The sequence below is a fragment of the Chlamydotis macqueenii genome, chromosome 2, assembly GCF_036417535.1.
Source record: "Chlamydotis macqueenii isolate bChlMac1 chromosome 2, bChlMac1.mat, whole genome shotgun sequence".
Lineage (NCBI taxonomy): Eukaryota > Metazoa > Chordata > Aves > Otidiformes > Otididae > Chlamydotis > Chlamydotis macqueenii.
The window spans coordinates 127,188,500-127,203,213 of NC_141557.1; the positions used below are offsets into that span (position 1 = coordinate 127,188,500).

Here is a 14,714-nt window from a genome sequence, read left to right on the forward strand (position 1 = left end):
AACGTTTGTGAAAACAACTAGCAAATGGAAACAGTGTTTAAATAGATGGCAGGAAGAAGATCGCCCATTTTCTGCAGAATGAGATTCAGAGGATGAAATGCAAAATACAAAAATTGTTCCATCCTGTAGTGTAATATTGGCAGAAATGAGCAAAGGAGGTTTTAGGGCTGAGTCGTCTTGTTCTATAACTTTTCAGAAAGAAAAATATTGAGGCTTGACTCTAACAAAGATAACCAAAATGTCTGTACTTTTGAGACTAACAGCAAGATTAATCCTCTATGTTAATTAACACCCAGTAGAATGAGTATTTTAATTTTACTAGGTAGCTGTTTGCCACTGTCTAATGCAATTGGACACAGAGTCTAATATTTAAATAAAAATGTCTGATAAAGTTTGAGGGTTTACTTTATTTCTCAAATAATATATACAGAATTATATATGCAAAACGTCAGCAAAAATAGTGTTTGAAACAGCAGTAGACAGTATCGTGTTGAATAGAAGCACACTAGTTCTTAGTTACTCCAGAAACAGCTGAGAGTGCTCATGTAAATGTCTGTGACCAATATATCACTAGGCAATTCATTGCTTATTTGGAGAGGCTTCTGAAAAAGTTTCAGTTCCAGATTTCTTTTAAATAAAGTACAGAAGGTAGTCAGTCTTATCGTTGTTATTGGCAAACTCGGTGCATCTTATTAAAAGTAGTTGCTGAATCATCACCTGAATTGCCTGAACTTAAATTTGTACATAGAAATAAGGTTTAGTTTTTTGGTATGTATTTTCTACTTTGCTGAATTTTTATTGAAAATTAGTTTTAATTGTTTTAAAATGTACTTTTTAATTCATACTTTTTTTTTTTTTTCCTTCGCAAGAAGCTCCAGTTAACCTTTTGTGGACTATATTCAGTTTCTCTTCAAGAAGGAGAAACACATCTATTAGATAATGACAGCTCAACTTCCAAAGAGTTAGCATTTTTTTCTACGTTTCAGGCAAAGTCAACCTTGTCAGAACACATTTGATTCATGACAAAACTAAATTCAGAAGGAGAAATATTTTTATTTGCTGTACTAAAGTTTTTCTGTTTTTTAAATGGGCTTTATTAGTTTGGAGAGGGAAGTGTTTGTAACAGGACTTTTCTGAAAAGGTTTCTGTTTTGATGGAGGCACAAGGACTGTGGCATATTTCAGCAAATAGAAATGGTGACAGGAAACTGAGAGGAAGTGCAAAATGTTTTGGTTCTTATGAGTGGAATACTTTAGTCCATCCCCAGCAGCCAAGTCTGTCCTATAAGCACGATACAACAGCTTCTTGATTGAATTGGGCCAATGTATCTGGGCCTGCAATGCTAAGCTTTGCTGCTTTTTACAAAGAAGGTTGCCTTTTGAATCCCAAGGTTTTTTTTTCTTTGCTTCCTCCCTGCATCCTTTCATCATGCTAGGGACTGGGCTTTCTATTTCCCAGCTGTTTCAGTGACCAGCCTTGTAACTTGCAGATTGAGCATTATCAAAACGATGATCTTGATAATGAAAGAAGATCATGTTATGCCAAGAGGATGGATGTCAATGTTGTTCTTTCATGTTGTGCTTGTGGTTTGTTAAGATGCAAAATCAATGTTTAATAATTTGCTTGCATCCTTTTGCCTTTGATTATTTGCTTTTATTTAAATTACAGAGATGGGCTGAGCTGTGGATCTTTTTACATAAAAGAATAAGTTGGTTTTTTTTTTGTTGTTGTTTGCTTAATAAGACATCTGTGGCTCTGTCCAGCTCTGGAAAATATGTAACTTTGTTAGCATCTATTTGGTACTTTATTTTTCATTGAGTACCTATTCTTGCCTTATTTTATCAAGATAACTTGAAGTCTTCATTAAAGAGTGGTTAATTTGCAAGGCAGGAATAGCCTGTAAATTCAAATACCCCACATTTTTTCAGGAAAGATCCATTGGGTCCGTACAATTTTTGGGGTCTTTGGAATTATTTGAACTTTCAGTTAAGTTACTTTGCTTCATATGTAGATTATTAAAATTTTAGTTCCTGAATTTTTGTGTTCACCGTGTTACCTGTCTTTTATCTTGATCAAAAGTCACCTCTCTCTTTTGAATGGTAACAGGTGCATAGTGAAGGGTAGGTTGCCATTAAAGAAACTTTTCATATCTGAATTAACTGTTTCACCAGACTTGCCCAGTAGCTGTGTGCCGAAATCTGTTGTGGACTTTGTTGGCTCCTGGGGATTAAGAGCAGCAAGACCTGTTTCAATTAGTGCAGTGCAAATGCTGAATGTGCTTCAGCTCTCAAAACTCTTAACCAGGCTCGATAGATAAAGGCTGCATGAAAGCAGGCTTCGGGATTCAAACTCTAGAAAGAGAGCTGCCTTGACAACGCTAGTAAAACAAACTATTTCTAGAAATTTTGTGTGATATTTTCCGAACTGGTTCTGCCGTCCAGTCTGTAGTCAGCCTAAGGATCCATTTGCTTGGAAATGCTAGACCTTAAATTTCAGATTGGATGTTTTTAGGCAAGTATAACTGAATATTTTCTATTTCTTTAAGGCCCTATCTGGATGGAATAGTAAGAGATCTACCTGCAGATTATGAAGAAGAGTTAAAGGAGAGAGCACATATGCAGATCTCAAGAACTGGAAATTCTAGGTGTGGTATACAGTGAATTTTTCTGATATTTGTACTGCAAGACCACAGTGAAATGAAAATGTTTGTTTAAAATCCCTAATATGTTGTCTGAAATGGCTGGTAGTTTTTCCTGCAGCTAGGATATAGTAGAACAAGAAAAACATATTTCCTTTGAGAACAGCTATTGAAGCTTGCATGCCAGTTTTCTTTTTGAAACAATAGATCACCTGTTCTCCAACTGAAGACTTTTAATGGTTAAAATAACATTTAATCCTTTTTTGATAGTAGTTTTAAAATTCCTTTTTTTCCCTCTTGTCTTGATTTTGCGAGTCCTGAAGTGATCTAAGTGGATGAGGCAGAAGCAGAACACTTGTAAAGCCCTTACATAAACTCTTAACTGACACCACTCAGTCTGTCAACATTGTTGAACCGCTCAACTGAGCCAGTGTTTCTGATGGCTTCAGAAATCACAGGCAAATGAGAACTGTGAGAAATGCCTTTTTGCCAGGTGGTTCCTTCTTTTGCTTGTGATTTTTTTTGTTTGGGTTTTAGGAAAGCTGTTTGTCATAAATGTATCAAATACTGATGCAAGTACATCTATCCTGTTTCACACAGACTGCAACTAAATTCTCGAGTTTGATATTTCAGTTTTCTTTTTTGTCTTTGCCAGAAATCGGGTACAGATTAGTTCTTCAGCTAATGAACAGGCCAAGTCTGCAGCTGAAATGCCGTATGGAACAGGCCTTGTTCTTGGTACGTATGAAAACCTAGCTAATGACACTGAGTTAGCCTTTTTTTGCATATTTTATTTTTCTTTGGAAATAATTAAAACTAGAAAAATTAGTTTTTGTTTGTGCTAGTTGTCCCCAAGACTGATAAATAAATATTATACATATAAAATATATACATACATATAAATATATTTACATAGAGGAAAAGAAAGAAAAATATGTTCCTTTTCCCCCTTAATGTAACAGGACTTTCTAATTAATTTTGAAGAGCCCAAGTTTCTTCGTAGATTTCATTAACAGTTTAAGGTGCAGATACATTCTCAAGTTTTTTTTACAAAGTGAGGTATAGGAGAAATGTTAACCTCTATATTGTTAAAGACACGACTTGGTATTGAATTTTAATTGCAGAAATATGGGTAATGGTACTATTCACAACCTTGTGCAAGAACAAATTATTCTGATCATTTCTTACTGCTTAAATATAGCCATAAAATTTAGCAGGGAACATTATTGAGCGTAGTAGAGAGAAATACTGTTGAAAACATAGCATTCCTAGCGAAATTTAGAAAATTATAAGGCAAGAATAAAAGAACTAGTAGTTCTTCAGATGGGAGCCTTTGAAGGCAAGCAAGGTTTGAATTGTAGAAAAAATTGACTAACAGTTGTCAGAATAATTACTATTTATTTTTACATTTCAGCTTACCTGATCTTCAGTGCTATATGTGGCAGGTCAATTTTTTTTGGAACTGTTTAAAGGCAGCATTAAAGCAGTGGTGTTGTAATGGTCAGTCTCTCTGATCTGTTCAGTGATCTCCTTTGTAGTAACTTGAGTACACAAAGTTGTGAATTTGTATTCCTAGCAGTCCTGGTTAGGAGAAGAATATTGTTAACTATGTTGTATACAGATTAAGTAAATTAAAACTTGAAGTTTTTGGAAATGAGAAGTGATTTCAGACTCCCCAAAAACCACAAAACATGAGGTTATCTTGCACATTTTGGTCACTTTACATTCCCAGCACAATACTTGAATAAAAAATACAGTCAGTCATGCATCATGTTGGATTTTTTTGTTGTTGTGTTTTGTTTTGTTTGTTTTAGTTTCTCTGGAGTTTCCTTCACTTTATTGTTCAGATCTACTTCACTGGAGAGCCACAGTGACTTTGTGTATGGAAATATGTTAGGAGTCCTTGTGTCTGATAGTTATACTATGTAGAAAGTGGTGATGATGTATTTTTCGGTTTTGTTTTTTTTTTTGTTTTATTTGTTTGTTTTTTAAATCATAGAAGACTCCACACTAATTGTGGGGAGCTACCGCAACTTGAAAGTTTTTTTTGATTCTTTAAAATCTATATGAGATGTTATCGGAGTTTCTTTTTACATATATATATTTGCCAATGCTTTGCTAATTCTTAGTAGTCATGAGAACCATCCTAAAAGTGCAGCAATTTGCGTTCCTCCCTATGGGTTTGACTCTCTTCAGTTTTAACTTTCATTTTTATCCAGAGCAGTGCCTCATAATTTTGCAGTGCCATAGTGTATCTTCCTTAGTTGAGCATTAGGGGAAAAAAAAAAAATTAAGTAACTTTTTTGAGTTTCTGTTGTATCATGTAGCTTTGAAATTTGTAGCTTCCTGACTATACAAAACCAAGCAAACCAGGAAAAAAATAATGAAAATTTTAGTAGTTTTGATAATCGTATTCCAAACAAACTGTGTATTAAAACTAGATTTTTTTTTTTTGAGTCAGTAAAGGTCTAATGTTCTTATGCATATTCCCAGATCATTTACTCAGCTGTGTTTCATGTTTTAAATTGACTGAAATGCAATGTTTTTATCCAGTACCTTTTATGTATTTTGTGGAGCATTTATGCAAATGTATGGTCATGTCCATCAGGTGGTCAGGACCGAGAACTTCTCCAAAGGAAAAAAGAGAAATACAGGCAAGAACTAATAGAACAGATGGCTGAGCAACAGCGAAATAAGAGACGGTAATAGAAAGTTACTGTATTTTAAAAAGATAATGGCTGAAATTTAAAGGAATTTCATTAATTGAATGTGGTAAGAATGATTTTCATAACTAAGCTAGGTAATATTGCATCCATTTAAACTCATTGACATGAGAGCTTTAGTTTGTAATAAAAAAAAATCACCAGCTTGCACTGGAATGAAGGAAAACTCAGATTTTTCTCATTTTTAAAAAATAATTTTTAGTTTCTTAGAGGGTAAGGGAGCTTTAACTGAAGTTTTTTTTTTTTTGCTGGTAGAGGAATGTCTAATTACTTTGCAAAGTTGAAAATAAATCTTATTTTGCCCTCCAGCTTAGGAAAGTAACCTTTCACTTTCAAAGCACTTGACTATCTGGCTTATGCAGAATAATAAAATATAAATTTCTTATTTACCTGTTAGTAGCTGCCTTCTGAATGATAGTATGGATACATAAAAACGCACAGTGAAAGGGATAAGGATTTGAAAATAAGTTACTACTGATGGTTTCGCTGTGATGAAAAATTGTACATGCTGAAAAAGCCTGAGCCCTGAAATTGCCATATAGTACTTATTGCTGTACTTTCGAATCATTATTTTAAATATATTTATTATAAACTTCTTACTGTAACGTGAATTAACATCAATTTTTAAGAAATATCCTGAAAGGTTGTACTAAAAAGCAATGTAGTGATTTGTCCTTTTCTGGTAGCTGGGTTTTTATTAGGGGGAATGGATGATAGCCAGATACTTCTTGCGAGTTCTGTATAATTACAAATAATATACAGTATCCTTCTTCCCTGACTCCAGAAGAAATCATAGAATGGTTTGGTTTGGAAGGGACCTTAAAGAACAGCTAGTCCAACCCCCCTGCCATGGGGAGGGACACTTTCCACTAGACCAGGTTGCTCAAAACCCCATCCAGCTTGGCCTTAAGCACTTCCAGGAGTGGGGCATCTACAGCTTCTCTAGGCAACCTGTTCAGTGCCTCACAGTAAAAATTTTTTTCCCTAAATCTAATGCAAATCTACCGCCTTTCAGTTTAAAACCATTACCCCTTGTCCTATTACTACATGCCCTTGTAAATCAAGTGGAATCATATCTTCTGTTATCCTGTATTTTCAGACTTCTTTTAACTATGGTTGTGAGGTCTGTGCTTTGAAAGAATGAGTGTAGTTGTTACTACTTTTTAACTTGGTGTCCCCCCTTTCTTTTTCTTTTTTAAAACAAATCAGTGAGAAGGAACTTGAGCTCTCAGTTGCTGCTTCTGGAGTTCGAGACCCAGAAAAGAAGGTGAGGAACTCAAATTTTCTTTCACTTATATAGATCTTTTTTTTAATTACATGTGTACTGTGGTTGCTCAGTCACAAAAGTCTGTAGGGCTTTTATAGAATGTTAAATGTTGTGATTTTTTATAATAGGGCATTACTGTAGAACAAAATTGAAGCCAAGGATGATAAGGCTGTATCTCATCACACATTCTTTCAGCTTAAGAGTATTTTCACAGAGTTTATGGAAGTTATTGAACATTTTCTTTTGCCGTGACCATGTAGAAATTTTGTGCAAGCAGTGGCTATTATGGAAAAAATACTTAGTGTCCAGTGGTAACCTTCACATGCACACACTAGTAGTCTTTCTTTGGGAATGTAAAGTATGCTGCAGAAAGTTTTTGCTCTTTTTCAATAAAAAAAAACCCAAACAGTTGTTTTGCTCATGAGTTGATCTCACTGTAGCAATTTTTATTTTAAATTTGTAAATTTTTTTTGAAACTATCAAATGCAGTGTTCAGGATTACAAGCATTTTTATATGGTTTTGTAAAAAGCAAGATGTTTAATATTGTGTTCCTTGTAAGACTTAATGCAGAGTTACTACTGTCTCCAGTTCCTTAGCAAGATGATTATTGTACTAAGAATTTTGATTATTGTATACGTAGGAGTAGATTGTCAGTACTAGGAACACTGGTGGCGGACTAATTGTCACATAGCTAGTATGACTTGCATATGTATGTTTGCTAAGTGTCTGAAGCCAGTGCATCTTGGGTGCTGTAGAGGTCTGCTGCTGGAGATGTAGCACGGGTAACTTTCTTAAGCAAGGCTAAACTGGTTAATAATTTAACTGGTTACCAGTTTAAATTATCAATAGTGCTGGTTTTTTGGGGGAGGCTACAACGTAGAAAGAAACTTGTGCCATTTCTGGAGAGTTCAGCAGAGGTTAAAGAAGCTCATATTGTCTAGAAAATGAAGATGAATGAGTAGCTGTAAGATGCTGTTAGTCAGCATGTGAGGCAGGAGACTGAGAATGCATGTAGGCAGGCAACAAAGCTGAATCAAAATTCTTACTCCTAAATGGGGAGGGAAAACACTGACAAGTGGGCTGGTTGTGTGTTCCTGCCCTCTCTGCTTGAAGTATCTGTGGCTTATTTGATCCCTTTTGTGAACTGATTCAGCTTGGTTAGCTGGCAAAAGTCTGAATCTTTTTCACTTCTTTAGTTGGCTTAGAGAGGTCAGTTGGCTAACCAGAGATTCAGATGGTGAAAGGGAGAGGGATGGAGTGTACAGCTGGGAGCCAGGCAGAAGAGGAAAAACTGAGCAGAGGATACTGGTTCTTTTGGCACAGCAGGCTGTGAGGTCAGTGTAAACAGCTTGGTCTAATCAAAGCTGACTAGGCGTAAGCATGCTGTGCTGCAGCACTCCATATACTGTACGCATCTCAGTCAGAGACTGAAAAGTGCCTGTTGTAGGAACAAAATTATATCCAGAGCAAGTCCAGGGCATGTATAATGTTTTAAAACCATTAATTTAGCTGAAAGCCTTCAGTTAAGTAGAATTGCTACATTCATTAAGCAGCAGTCACTGTTCGCTTTAAATTGCCTCTTGGGAAGGGATTCTAATTAGGTGGATTTCTTGATTAATTACAGGTTGGTTAAATACCAATGCCTGATTAAGAGTCTATAAAAGTAGACTGTTGTAGATACTGCTTGTTTAAAAGAAAGCAATCTCCAGGATGAATTGAGTACCACGGGCACATCTGAAATTGGCTGCAGAGCTGAAATCTAGGGCACTTTGGGAACAGTTCACATTGAACTGTTAGTGAGAAAGGCTGTTTTAAATGTTCTCCTGCTTAAGACACTGGATTTGAAAAGACAAGTTAAAAAAATAGTCTGTAGACTGCTTTGTAATTTCAAAATGCTGTAGCTCATATCTATTATCTAATTTCATATTCACATCTAGAAATCTGAAGGTAAATGTTATAAACAAATAGCCATGTCTAGTAGCTTTTGAGAATTTTAATCCTAATACTGTAATTCATGATTAGTGAGTACTAACTGCCTTATATGTACTGTCTTGCAGCTAAGTGATGAGGAGGTAAACATTTAATATTTTACTGAAATACTTCCATATTTATTGTAGGGTGTACAGTTTGCTGTTAGATATTTAATATTTAGCTGGCTGGTGGTACTACTTTCTCTGAATGCATGTTAACTGAAGCACTACAATCTTAGGACTAGTAAATTTGGAAACAAAATCTGTTTTCAGTTAAACAATGTATGATTTTTTTTTTTCCTGATCTTCTATTATGTTGACTCATTTAAACAAACAAAACATTTATGCATAGCAGCTGGTGGAAGGGCTTTCTGGGTGTGATTGAGTGGTTCTGAAACTGACTTGCATGCCTTTGCATTACTTGCATGTTGCATTGACTTTCTTCTGAGGCTGCCAGTTATCAATAAACATTTGATACTTTTATTTAAAGAAAAAAAAGCGCAAAAATTTGTAATTATTGTGGTTGCCAAAGCTAATAAAATCAAAGGAACTCAAAAAATGAAATAACAGTATTGCAAGGAAATGTTTATTGGAAAAAGTCTCAGTGTATGTTTGTTTTTATTTTTACTGATTATGAGCTATTCTAGTTTTGGGAGGCAAGGGGGATATGTATTTTAGAAACTTTTTCTATTAATGATATTGAGAATACTGTCAGTGTAGGAAACTGATGGCTGTAGATAACAACCTATACTACAGACAACTGTGTAAGTACTTCCCCGCGCCCCCCCCCCCCAGATAATAACTAAAACAATATACTTTGTGAAACCTGCCATAAAGGTTGAGTTTTGTAAATCCATGATAAACATGCTAGATTTCCTTGTAGTATTAGATTTCCAGTAATTCCTTTGGAGAAAAAAAATGCAATTACTAGAGATTTGAACAACTAGTTGGGACCCAGTGAAGTGTTTAATGCAGCCCAAATAGAGGTTCAGAATAGTTCCTAGTCATAACAAAGTAATTACGTTTTTTCTCTCTTGTTCTGTTTTTTTTTTCCCCTCTTCAGCCAAATAGATTGAATCAGTTTGGCTTGACAGCAAGAGCTTCTGAAGAGAAAGTACCTCCCGAAAGGCCTAGGGTGGCCTTCCAAACTCCGGTGCCCATCCCTTCAGCCTTTCCAGAGAATGAAGACTTTCACAGGGGGCTAGCCAGCACTCTTGGTGAAATAGCCACACCCAGGTGCTTCATCGTCACGTTCATTTTGCATATTAAATACGCTTGGTGTTAAGCATGTTATTACAGCTCAGTCAGTGGTGGTATAGATCCTTCTCTGAGGAAGTAATGCAGATAGGAGTAATATTTTGACAATTAAGAAAAAGATAACAGACAAATATACTACTTTGCACTGAAATAAGCTTTTAATGCCTATTTCTTCACAGTTTATTTTGAAAAATCTGAGGAGACTGGATTGTCTGTGAATACAGCTCTCAGTGGGTGTTTGTGTAGAATAAGAGTTGTGCTGTAGAATTATGTCCGTGCCTGTAATATTGAACCGCACTGCGAGAGTGCTCAGGCACGTGCTCAGCAGTGTCCGTATTGTCAGAAGGCTGATACGGCGTGAGTTTGGCCCCTGTCAGCTAAGCAGTCTCGCAGGGCTGAGCTCAGGAGTGAAGGGTAGGCAAGGACAGCTTCCACTAGACACTGCGGTTGAGTCTAAACTGTTTTGGGAGAGAGAAGGAGCTTTAGGCCTGTGGCTGAAGCTGTGCTGTGCTACTTGCCCTTTGACCAGAGACTAATCCTTAGCTTGTTTTATTTACTGTTACTGATGTAGCAGTAAGTATCGTTAAATGAACCAGTTAAAGAAGACGTGCTTGTATTACATTCTTTAGATCTCTGGAATAGTGTAGGTTCATGTACTACCCCCTAAGGGAATGTTAATTCCCTGCTGAGGCTTACTGTATCTTGTTCCTGCATGGCACTAATGAGAGGTCTTGAGCTGAGTTAAATCTAGAATTTTTCCGTAGTGAGTTCTTTCTCTCTCTTTTTCTTTTTTTTTTCTTCTTCTTTCTTTCTTCTTTTGATCTTCTCTTTTCAGTTGTACAAAACTCAAAGAATTGTGTTCCTTTTTTCTTTAAGGCTTGCACCGATGCCACCACCTCCACCACCAGTTTTAATAGACAACTATAAAACACCTTACGATGATGCGTATTACTTCTACGGGGCTAGGAATCCTTTGGATCCCAATCTTGCATATTGTAAGTTGATGATTTTAGCTGGATTGATTGTTAGAGTGATACAGATGACTGCTTTTAATCTGTTTAAAAGATGAATAATGTAGAACTAGTAACAGCAATTTAAACTCATTTCTTAGATGTGCACTGAATGAAAAGTAGGCTTTTTTCAATACTGGTTTTGAAGGAAGTAATTTTCTCTGACTGCAGAAGGGGCTATGGCTTCCAGAAATCTTGTTTGTTTGAACAAGCTCTAGTCTCAGCTACTTAACCTTTACTCCTCCTAGATAATTTTCTTTATGGTTTTGATAATCAAAATATTATTTTCTAAAATGGCTTAAATCATATCATAATTGATTACATGTTTAGTTGTTACAATTTCAGATATAATTTTAAATATTTTTAAAGGAACTACATGAAGTAATCAAACTTTATATTTATGAGCTTTTAAAATCTACCCTTTGCTTCATGATGATTTCACAAGAAAAGAAACTGTGATGTGTGTAGAGAGGGACTAGATTGTGTGGTGTTTGGTTTGTGGTTTTCTTTTGTGTGTGTGTGGATGTGTTTTTGATGTTGCCTGGTTGTTTTTTTTAGCCTTGTATCAATATAACCTATTCACATACAAGAGTTAGGTTTCTTAAAGCTTATTGTCACAAACTGGAATATTGCTAAGTGCTTAAAATTTGAAAGTGTGAAATTGTTTTAGAGATGCATCTCTTACTGTCTTGAACACAAGCAGTAGCATGTGCAGTAATTTCGAGGCCTGCTGTGGCAGAGTGCTGCAGGTCCTATTTTGAGTACAGATGCCAAATGTACTGTAGTTCTGCAGAAGCCAATGGGGTCTCCTCAAAACAGAGGACAATTTGGGAAGCATGAGGACAAGTGTAACATTAAGTGAGTTATTTGGTTTTGTTAGCTTGTGGTAGACTATATAAATGAAGATATTTGTAAATTTTAAAGGGATTTAGTTGAATTTAAGACATAGATTGGTACTTTGGCATTGTGTTTCTTGCTTTAGGGGGCATTAAGGGTTAGCAAAGTTTGTTATAGAAGTTGAAAGTCCTGTTTGTAATTCTACAGTCACAGAGTTTGAGCAGTGAGCTCTGTTCTTTTAAGTAATGGCAAATGTATATTTTTGAGCATTCAATGTTTAAAATAGTAAATTTTTTTTACAATGTAGATGGTACAGGTATGATGGGAATGCAACCCACACCTAATCTGGATCTTCCTTTAGGCCAAGCCCCAGCAGAGCAATCTGTGTAAGTATTATCTATGCTCATTTTCTTTGTTTGGGTTTACCTGTACTGATACACTTCACATGTTGGGAGTATTTTGCTGACAACAGATAAGCCTTTGAAATAAAGTGTGTTAAAGACAACTCTTCAAACTTCTAATTAAGAATTTCTGTCTAAACAATAATTCAGTGAAGTCTGTTTTTTATATGGATTTATGAAAATGTTTGTGATTATAAACTGCCAGGCTGTGGAAAACAACAGCTCTTAAATATTTCAGGGAGGAATTTTTTTTTTTTAAATTTCCCCCCCATCTGAACCCTATAATGTTCTCCTTTCATATGTGTGGTTTTCTAACTCAGAAGTAACAATGGACAGAGGAATACAGGAGACAGACAAAGAAGCATAGGAGTATTTTCTGAAGAAAAAAAGTCTTCCAAAGTGGCAACGTTATCTTATCAACAAGAATTACAAAAGCAGGTACTGAGTGACAAAGCTGATGCTTTCTTCTTTTACTTTTTGATATGTAATGATTGTAACTGTAGTACTCTTTCAAATATATTTATTTCCTTTAAAAATAAAAAGCTTTCTTAACTCTCTCCCTTCATCACTTCCTTCTTCCCATTCTTGTGACCCTGCTTTAGCTCATTTAACTCTCCAAGTGGATGATAAGCTCTTCAATTTTTTTTGTCAGAGGCAGAGAGAATGTTAAGACTGACAGCAAACAGATTCGTTCCAGGCATGGAGTTTTATGTAATTATTTTCATAAACATAAGAACCTGCATCCTAAAAGCAATAAGTTGTTTTGCTCTGCTATTCCTATTGAAAGATGGCTTTGGAGCATTATTCCTATAATTATTAGGAACAGTAATTTCAGTAAGTTCTTTGTGATCATTTGGATACTAATTCAAAAGCTTCCCTAATGTTTACTTCCAGTGTGTTTGTAGGTGGTGCCTTATCTGTTTCCAGCTTCCTTTTTGATACACAAGACAAATTTACTGAGTCTCCTGTCTTCTAGTAGACGTCCTAGTTCCCTACTCATTTTAGTCGCCTTTCATGACTGCACCTTGTGGGAGTTTGTCTTTAAAAAATGTATTTGATCATCGTAAGACGTGTTATCTCAGAAGAGGTTTTGCTAGAACCTAGTTCAGTGTCACTCATGTTTTCTTATCTTATTCTTCTTTATGTATTTCTTCAGTGAAGGTAAATAATTGCTATAAAAATATTCTAGTTCTAATTGTTCTGCATAGGGATAAAGGATGGACTGGCAATCAAGGTCAAATTAAGAATAAAATAAACGTTTAGGAATAGTGTCTGATATTGCACTTATGCTTCTCTGAAGGCATTTTCTCACTATAGTCTTAGAATCATAGAATTGTTTAAGAAGTAAATTTTATCTTGCCATATGGGAGACTACAAGATTTGATATAAAGGTCTCATAAACGTTGCACCATACAGTCTTTCAAAGTTGTTATACTATTTACGGTTGAAAGCTAACAGAATGTATTCTGCTTTTTTTTCCTATAGACAAACCTGACTGACCATTTTTGTAAACAGTCAAAGGGGCTAGATGGGTCTTTGTGTTGACTCATTATATCTTACAAAATTGTCTGGCTGCTTGATAAAGGGGAACATTTATCTGATGGACAGAAGAAATAAACTAAAGAAAAATGCAGTAATATAGTTCAGCTACATAAACAGTAGCTAGTGTTTTAAAAGCTTTAAACAGCTGTTCTCATTATAAATGCTACATTAAATTATTAGGTGACTTAGTGGTATAAATTTGACCTGATTTTGAAGAAAAGGAAGAAGAAAGCATGTGAGCAGTTCTATGTTATTTGCATACATAATCATGTATTACTGCAGAAAACTATTTCATGAATGGCTATAGAATTGTGTAGCGTTTTAATAGGTCATTTATTGTTAAGAGTCTTTCTTTATCTCATGTCATCTCTAGTTTAAGTTTTGGTTAAACAAAATATACTAGGTTGAGAGAAGCAAGTGCTGTAATATTGTAGAATTTTTGCCTGCTTAATTTTCAGGCAGCATAAATTTCTGTGTCACAAGATCCAAGGATATGGGACTTTTGATCTACTGCGAGTGTGTGATGTGAGCACTTCTGGAACTTGGAAGTCTTATGCTGCGTATCTGTATGTTTCTCTGTGATTATGCACAACTGTACGTGCATGTTTTGACAGCAGCATTCAGTGCACTGTCTGCAGTACAGGCAGTGAGAGGTTTGCAAGTTGCTTGATATAGATGGGGGAATGGGTAATGATAGCATTCAGCTTGCTCCATTAACTTTTAATTAAAATTATGTTTAATAGGATATTTTCATGCAACTGACTTTGGTTTGTTTGGTTTTAGATAAGAGAGAGAGAGGAACGACGCAGACAAGAGAAAGAGGAGAAGGAACGCTATGAAGCCAAGTTAGAAGCAGAAATGAGGAATTACAACCCCTGGGGAAAAGGTGGTGGTGGTGCTCCTCTCAGAGATGCAAAAGGAAATCTGATAAGTATGTTTACCAAAATTATGGATTGTCTTTTTAAGATGGATATTTTCTTGTTCCTGTAAAGGCTCTATTCAGAAACGTTATTCCTTATTATTCAGATACATGATACCTGCACTGATAGCCCTTTATTGACAAACAGA

At 35.5% G+C, this 14,714-nt stretch overlaps 1 protein-coding gene across 11 annotated transcripts in view; it reads left to right on the top strand.

Annotated features, from left to right (window-relative positions):
* Window positions 1-14,714, top strand: part of CSPP1 (centrosome and spindle pole associated protein 1) — a 60,108-nt gene that overhangs the window by 17,888 nt on the left and 27,506 nt on the right. For 10 of the 11 annotated variants that reach the window (XM_086740909.1, XM_086740915.1, XM_086740910.1 and 7 more), the window contains 9 exons: window positions 2,546-2,644; window positions 3,294-3,376; window positions 5,247-5,340; window positions 6,571-6,628; window positions 9,663-9,835; window positions 10,733-10,851; window positions 12,011-12,089; window positions 12,425-12,542; window positions 14,430-14,577. In XM_086740909.1, the coding sequence (XP_086597035.1) occupies window positions 2,546-2,644; window positions 3,294-3,376; window positions 5,247-5,340; window positions 6,571-6,628; window positions 9,663-9,835; window positions 10,733-10,851; window positions 12,011-12,089; window positions 12,425-12,542; window positions 14,430-14,577 (971 nt within the window). The remainder of the gene's footprint in view (window positions 1-2,545; window positions 2,645-3,293; window positions 3,377-5,246; window positions 5,341-6,570; window positions 6,629-9,662; window positions 9,836-10,732; window positions 10,852-12,010; window positions 12,090-12,424; window positions 12,543-14,429; window positions 14,578-14,714) is intronic. The other variant, XM_086740913.1, reaches the window with a different exon arrangement.